The following is an 8489-nucleotide window of genomic DNA, read 5'->3' on the forward strand; positions in this document are numbered from 1 at the left end:
ATAGCACACATTGGAGAAAAAGGATTCATACAACCGACCCACTAAGTGGGATAAGAGTTTGTTATTGTTGTTGTAATTACTTCAAACTGAATTTTTTTTTCTTTTTCAAATTAGTTTAATAATCATCTTAAGTTGATGCTTTCTTAAGCATGCTTTTTAAATTATTGTTAATAGTGATTAAACACCATCTGCCAATGGAGTTGTTGGGCTGTCAAAATAATTAAACTACCCAATAAATAAACACTCTGATCTGTCAACTAACTAGAAAATAATATTCAATTAAGCACTGCATATGTAAATATCAAATGTAAAGATTAAGCACTGCATATGTAAATAGAAATGAATTTGAGGGTATGTATGTAAATGCCCATAGACTATTATATAATAATAAAACCTCTCAAATTATTTATTGTCGACCTAGAATAAATAGAGAGATTTACATAATTACCACCCAATTACTATGTATTAACATACCAATCACTTAAAATTTTAATTTTTATCTATAGATCATCTAATATATTCACAAGAACCCAATGGCAATTTGGTGGCATTCATGTAAATAGCACTACATATAAACTCTATTTTCGTCATTGACCGAAGCCCTTCACGCGAACCCCATATTAGGGTTCTTCTCGGCTCACTACCACATTTTGTTTTCTCCGGCGGCTGCCATTAGGGGTTCCGAGACCTCTGAGCTAAGGTTGTATTACCCCGTCGATCTTAAGTCTTAGTTCTTTCTTCCAATCTAAGGGCTATAGTTTTTTGTTTCCTTCGATCAATCTGTAATGCAATGCTTTGATTTATGAATCAGAGGGGATAGATGGCTCCTGCACAGCCGAAGACGGGTCTTTTTGTTGGGCTTAACAAAGGCCACATCGTCACCAAAAGGGAGTTGCCGCCTCGCCCTTCAAGCAGGAAAGGGGTAAACACTTGAGCATCTTACCTCAGTTCAAAACCATTAATCTTTTCTTGATGAGCTTTTCATTTGATGCGTAGTTGTGTTGTAGTTTTGATGATTTCTATTTACTTGAAGTTTTTTGCTATGATGATGGCTGTGCACTACGTTAGAATAATTTACTCGCGGAAGCTTTTATCTTTTGATATCTCTTCTTAAGCATTGGCCCTCTTAGCAGATTTTTTTTCTTATTCAATCAGTTGTTTAATATGGAAAAATCTTGGTGTTTGATAGATATATATATGCAAGTTTGTTTTCTTAGATGATTTTCAATGTTAATAGTTGATGTTTGAGTCTCATCTTAATTGTTATTTATATGTTTGGTTTTTTAGAAAACCAGTAAGAGGGTGCATTTTGTGAGGAATTTGATAAGGGAAGTTGCTGGGTTTGCTCCTTATGAGAAAAGGATCACCGAGCTTCTGAAAGTTGGGAAGGATAAGCGTGCGTTGAAAGTTGCTAAAAGGAAGTTAGGGACGCACAAAAGAGCTAAGAAGAAGAGAGAGGAGATGGCCAATGTTTTGAGAAAGATGAGGTGAGTTTCTTGTTTTGCAATTTTAATTTTGTTGTGCGCTCTCTGTCCATATTGTCAGACAAATTGAATTTTTCTCATTCATAACATTAAGAAAACGGGGCTTGCATTCGTTTGAAAATGAGAATCACATTCTTTAAACCTAAACTATAATTTTTATTTAGGAGCATTTGCATACATATCACCCAATTCCTATGAATTCACATATCTAACATCTAAAGTTTGCTTTTGGACATTTAAACTATCCAAATGTTTCATACCACATAAAGAAATACCACAATTATAGCTTTTAAAAATTGAAATACATCTTTTCATGTAGAAATATGGTTCCATGTATGTAAAAATTGAAGTTTAGGTGTTATATATGTGAGTACATAAGAATTGAGCTGTATGTATGTAAATCTTCCTTTTATTTATGTCTATATTTTAATTTCATTAAACAAACAAATCAAAATTTCAATTTTTCAGCTATTTTCATATTTTAACTCTTAAATTACAATCTATTTCATTTAGCTTAATTGCATTCGCTAAATTTTATTTGAAGTAGACCTTCACATCAGTTTGTTAACTAAAAAAAAACTTTTATAAATTTGAAATGATATCAACAATGCGTGCACTTATACCTATGAAGTACAAACTCCAACATGAGATACATGCATGGCACAACACATGGAGACAAAATAACTCTAAAAATCAGGAAATGACAACTGTGAAAGAGTTTTTTCTTTGATAATCATTAGAGTAGAACTCCAAAATAGTTCCCCAACTTTTAAAAAGTGTCCAATTCAGTCCCAGAGTCTTAGAACGTTCCGATTTAGCCCCAAACTATTAAAATGTGCTCCTAATTTTCCATTAAATTTGACGGCGGTCTACATGAATTGAAGGAATTTTCATCTTGTATTTAATTTTTAAAAAAATATGTGGTTTGTATATACATCCCTTTTATTATTTATTGTTGAAAGTTATAATTTTTAATTTACATTAATAGATCTATTCATAAGTCATCTCTTTGTTTCAAATTAAAAAAAATAAAATAATCAAGAATTATACAATAAGAGTTCACTCAATTTAAAATTATATGAATTACTTGATTTTCATTGAATTTTTTTTAATATTATTTATTAGAGAATATCTTTTAAATTAATTAAAATTAACTTGAATAACTAATTAATGGATTTATTTTACGTTTAAAATATTACGTAAGTGAATGAAAAAATTATGTGATTCATTGAATTGCCCTTGGTGAGTTTAGTTTGTAAATTTTAAAAATAAACAGAATTACCCTTTAAAATGTGAAAGGAACTATTAAATTTAATAGAAACTATGATTTTTTATCAATTTGGAGCACTTTTTAATAGTGTAGGACTAAAGTGGAGCATTTTAAAACTCCTGTACTAAATTGGACATTTCTTAATAGTCGGGGGACTAATTTGGGTTTTACTCATAATCATTACCATAAAATGTGTAATCAAAACACATAATGTGTGTTGTTTTTATTGAAAATCTTTACACAATGAAGTATTGCATCACTTTTTTTCACTAAAAAATTTAAGGAATAGTTAAATAAAGGCTTGCATGGATTTTACTAAACTTCTATTATAATATTTTATCAATTTACATGCTTTTCAAAAATATTTCACCACTTTCATTAATCAATAGTCAATGATTTTTTTCCAATATCAATATCATGCCATCTACACAAGATTTCAAGTACTTCAAAAGATTACATAATCTTTAAAATAACTATATAAGAAATGTCTATTGATGCCTCCCACTTTGTATGTTGACACCAATTGTTCTAGCATGAACTTGAAATTTACTGAAACTCGTGTGGTTTCTAATTCATGTCAATAGATGCCATAGTTGTGTCAACATATGAGTCTAATTTTAGGGGGAAAAATGCATCATACATGATCTTGTGTATTATCTGTCTGACATGTTTTCAACACACGTACAGATGAACACACATATATATACAAATGTATAGTAAAATGCATCTAATTGTAAAATGTCGTAAATATCATTTTATTTCATTTGATAATTTTGTGGAATGTAATTTTAGTTGTAATAGATCTAGTTGTAGAGTTGTAACGATGGGTGATCAAATCATTAAAAGGATTGAACGTTTTAGATATCTTGGTTCTATTGTTTAAAGTGATGGGGATATAGATGGGGTTGTTAATAGTAGAATTTGAGTTGGATGGTTGAAATGGAGGAATGCATTGGACTTTATTGTGTGATAGGAAAGTACTACTTGGACTTGAAGGAAAAGTTTTTAAGATGTTGGTGAGGCTTGTAGTGTTTTATGGTGTTGAATATTGGCCTATAAAAGAGAAGCATAAAATTAAGTTAAGTGTTGCTGAGATAGAATACTTAGGTGGATGAGTGGTGGATGGTGGATGAGTGGCTTTACACTTGAGACAAAATGCGAAATGAATATATCCGTGAAAGGGTTGGTCTAGCTCCAAAGAAAGACAATATTAGAGAGAGTCGTTTTAGACGGGTTGGTCATATTAAATGTCGATTATCTAGATGATCCGACCAGGAGAGTAGATGTTAGATTCAATTTATATTAAGAAAGATAAAGGTAGGCCTAATAGACCTGGGACATGTTGTATGAACAATAATCTTAATTTATTAGAATTAAATAAAAATATGACACTCAATAGGACACAATGGTGAAAAATGATTCATTTAGCCGACCCTACTTAGTGTGATAAAGACTTGTTGTTGTTGTTGATAATTATTTTATATCTACTTAGATGTTTATAAACCTCAAGATATAATGTTAGAAAAGTGCTTACATAAATTTGAAGTAAAGTTATTATTAGAAAAGAGCTTAAATAAATTTAAAGTAGAGCTATTATATGACTTAAAAATGCGTCATACATGTTTTAAAAAGCTTATCATACTTTAATCACTGTTCATTTTATGCACGTGTATTTTTGCATGACACAATACATGTACACAACTAAATTAGGAAATGACAACTGTAAAAGAGTTTTTTCTTTGATAATCATTAATATAAAATGTTTAATGAAAACAAATAGTGTTTTTGTTTTTATTAAAAAATCATTATACAATGAAGTATCGTATCATGTATGTTTTCACATAAAAAATTTAAGGAATAATTAAATAAAAGGCTTGCATGTATTTGACTAAAATTACATTATAATATTTTATCAATTTTTACATGCTTTTCAATTATATTTCTTTTTTTGCATTAATCATTAGTCAGCGGTCTTTTTAGAATCTCAATATCATGCCATCTACACAAAGTTTCAAGTACTTAAAAAGATTACACTATCTTTAAAATTACTATATAAAAATGACTATTGATGTTTCAGTAATTGGCTTCACACTTTGCTTGTTGACACCAATTGTTCTTAAAACCTGAACTTGAAATTTACTAAAACTTGTGTGGTTTCTGATTCATGTCTGCCCATGTGCTTTGAAGTGTGAGGACCTCGCATACTTTCCAGTTGATGATGGAGTGGAAAAGAGTTATTATATTTTCTTATATGTTCTCGGCCTCCAAATTAGGATTGAATTTGAAATCTGATAAAATCTATATATCTGTTAGTTTAGTGTTTGAAATGCTATATTTGGTTGCAAGTTCTAAAACTAAAATTAAAATTTTTTTTTATGAAATTTGAGCACTTTAAATGAAAAGACCAGCGGATTGGTTGATGCAGTAATTAGAAGTTGATTGAATATCGTTTATTTGCAAGTAACTTATTGAGAATAGGAAAATCTTGAAACATTAGGAGATAAGCTTTTGCATATTGGAAAAAAATCACAATAGAAATGGGCCTATGTTTGCAGTAGATGGACAATATGAAGATAAATTTTTTAGGGCAATTTTATATGTGATAAGTTGATTTTAATGGATTTAATTGTCAACGAGAACATTTTGTATGTGATTATTTCTTGCAAGTTTTATTAGAAGTCAATTTTAAAGGCTGGGAAGAAATTAATTAATTTTGATAAGATGTACTAATTGAATGGGGAACACTTAATTTTTTTGGGGGGCACCACGCAATTTTTATCTATTTGCACATGTATCTCGTCAACTTTAATATTTAGTTGTATACTTATTTATTGTCATAATTACATTAAAATATATGTGTGAAAAGTTGTGTTTATGCCTAAAAGCCCTTAATTTAATGATGTTTTTTATATTATGCTAAAATTTGAATATTTATTAGTAATATTAAAATTTAGATATACTCAACACAATTTTTATCTATTTTGACATGCAACTCCCAACTTCAATGTTTAGTTGTATAATTCTTTAATGTCATAATCACACTAAAGCGTATGCTTGAAAATGTTTGTTTTAAGCTTTGAAAGATTTCATATTAATGCTCTCTTTGATATGATGCTAATGATTTACATGTTTTATTAGTAAATATTAAAATTTAGATGTTAGATATGTTAAATACATAAGAAATTTGTGTGGTATGCATGCAAATCCCTTGCTGTGGTTACAGTTTTCATTTACACCACACAATTTTTATCTATTTGCACATGTATCTCATCAACTTTAATATTTAGTTATATACTTATTTAATGTCATAATCACATTAAAATATATGTTTGAGAAGGTGTGTTTACGCCTAAAAGCCTTAATTTAGTGATGTTTTTTATATTATGCTAAAATTTGAAATGTTTATTACTAATATTAAAATTTAGATATACACAACACAATTTTTATCTATTTTGCACATGCAACTTCCCCAACTTCAATATTTAGTTGTATAATTCTTTAATGTCATAATCACATCAAAACGTATGTTTGTCCTTAAGCTTAGAAAAACTTCATATTAATGCTCTCTCTGATATGATGTTAAAGATTTAAATGTTTTATTAGTAAATATTAAAATTTAGATATGTAAATACATAAAAAAATTTGTGTGTTATGCATGCAAATCCCTTCCTCAGCCTATAATAGCATTCGCCGAACTTCAATTCCTGCATCATCTGTTAAAAACGTCATGCTGATAATATTAACTTGATTTCTTTTAATGTCCTACAGATCTGCTGGTGTTTCTGAGAAGAAAAAGTGAGGAACTCCTTCAGCATTCTACTGCAAAAACTCATGGTTGGAGCCTATGTATTTGTCTTAGATAAACTATTTATCAACCTCTATTGTTCCATTCTGTTTTTAGGCTCAGTTTTGAACTATTTCTCTATTTTCAATCATCTCTATTGTGGTCTGTTAGCTTGTTTAAAATCAAATGGAACTAATGAATTTCCTGCTTGAAGATAGTCTTATATTGAATTGTTGTTATTCTTTTGTTTAAATGGCATATTTTTGTGTTTTAAATGTGTAAATGTTTAATTGTTTACTTTTACATGCATGTGTGAAGCTCTGGAGAAAATATTTCGTCTCGACGGTCAACCACCAGCTGCCACTTCGATATGCACGTTATCGACGGGCAAGGTGGCATCGGACGTGCGGATGTCTGGACGGAATATTTTTCCGAAGCTCTGCAATGGATTAATTGATGCATTTTATTTTTTGAGGTTTATAATCGAGATGATTTATGAGCTATTTGGTTGGCAGCGTTTGCATTCGTCAGTTTATTATCTTTGTTTAAATAGAAAAATTATTTTATATTGAATATCCGATCTCTACCGTCGATCACCGTAAAGATGTATTTCTATGGGCTCCACTTTCAATTTTTTTTTAAAAATTGATTGCGATGATGGAGATCGGGCATCACATACAGAGATGCATGCGGTGTCCATTCGAAATAATTTCTCATTTAAATATCACTCTATTTAGCTGTATTTTTTAAACTTGTAGAGATTCATTGCGGTGTTCGTTCGGAATAATTTCTCGTTTAAATATTATTCTATTTAGTTGCTTTTTTTAAGCTTAACATGCAGAGATGCATGCGGTGTCCGTGCGAAATAATTTCTCGTTTAAATATCGCTCTATTTAGCTGTTTTTTAAAACTTATTACCCTTTATTTTACAAAAATAAAAAACAATAAAAACAATAGAATTGTGAAGCTAAATTATTGTTTTAAAAAATCGCTTAAATTAAGATTTGTTATATTAACCTCCCATATATTTCTTGAAATTATATTTTTCTTTTGTTTCTAAATTTCTAAGTTGAAGAATTACAACTATTATCTAAAATAGTATGTAATAACAGGTGATGAATATAATTTAAAGTATGAAGAGCTTAATATCTAACAATGAAAGAGGTAAGTGTATTTTTTTTTAAAACAAAGATAATGTTTGTATAAGTGCAATTATTCTTTTGTTTATTATTTATAAATTTAATAATAGTTTAGATTTATATAAAATGCCCATGTCCTTCACCAGTATTAAGAAAGATTATGTGCACATGAGAATATAGATATTCGAGCTATATTTTTCGAAGAGTCAATTAGAAGGGTTAGAGTCTGTTTGGGGCAGCTCTAACATTTCGAAGAAATTGTCGTGAAGTTGATGCAAAATAAACTCTTGTTCAAAAAGTGTAATCACAAATATAATTTTATTTCAAAATGGTATGTATCTTTGTAATAATCACCGCATTTAGTCATGTCAAGTTGCAAAATGTAGCTTTCTATCATGATTTTATGAAAAAATAAGTAAAATACAGTTTTGACAAGTGCCTGAAAGTGAGGTGCGACACCAGACCGCCATCACACAAATGCCCCAACCACAACCTTAGTCTAGATTTGTAATTCAAAATGGCTTTTCTTTAATGTGACATCAAGAATATTAATGAAACTATAATTCAATCTATTTATGTTGGGCATGCCTATATTCTTGTATTATTTCATGAATATAATTTTTTTTATATTAAATATAAAATTTTTAATTGCTAGTTTGATATATATATATAAAATATATTGTATGGTATGCATATAAAACTTTCTAATTATTTTGACATTAAAATTAAAGTGTTAAATATGTAAATACAGTAGAATTGTGTGGTACATATGTAAATGTTTATTGTCATGCTGTTTAAGAAATAAAATTTTA

General features: G+C 29.0%; 1 protein-coding gene across 1 annotated transcript; it reads left to right on the plus strand.

The window, feature by feature from the left end:
• Window positions 1-600: 600 nt before the first annotated feature.
• On the plus strand, window positions 601-6755 carry LOC110028092 (60S ribosomal protein L36-3). The gene is made up of 4 exons (XM_020729812.1): window positions 601-700; window positions 812-922; window positions 1288-1487; window positions 6523-6755. The coding sequence occupies exons 2-4, from the start codon at window positions 821-823 to the stop codon at window positions 6551-6553; spliced, it is 333 nt and encodes a 110-aa protein (XP_020585471.1). The 5' UTR covers window positions 601-700; window positions 812-820; the 3' UTR covers window positions 6554-6755.
• The last annotated feature ends 1734 nt before the right edge of the window (window positions 6756-8489 follow it).

Source organism: Phalaenopsis equestris, unplaced genomic scaffold (genome assembly GCF_001263595.1).
Source record: "Phalaenopsis equestris unplaced genomic scaffold, ASM126359v1 Scaffold000488, whole genome shotgun sequence".
Taxonomy (NCBI): domain Eukaryota; kingdom Viridiplantae; phylum Streptophyta; class Magnoliopsida; order Asparagales; family Orchidaceae; genus Phalaenopsis; species Phalaenopsis equestris.

Coding starts and splice junctions, on each gene's coding strand:
- LOC110028092 (XM_020729812.1), top strand. CDS start 821: ATGGCTCCTGCACAGCCGAAGACGGGTCTTTTTGTTGGGCTTAACAAA. Junction 923..1,287: donor GCCCTTCAAGCAGGAAAGGG/GTAAACACTTGA, acceptor TTGGTTTTTTAG/AAAACCAGTAAGAGGGTGCA. Junction 1,488..6,522: donor AATGTTTTGAGAAAGATGAG/GTGAGTTTCTTG, acceptor AATGTCCTACAG/ATCTGCTGGTGTTTCTGAGA.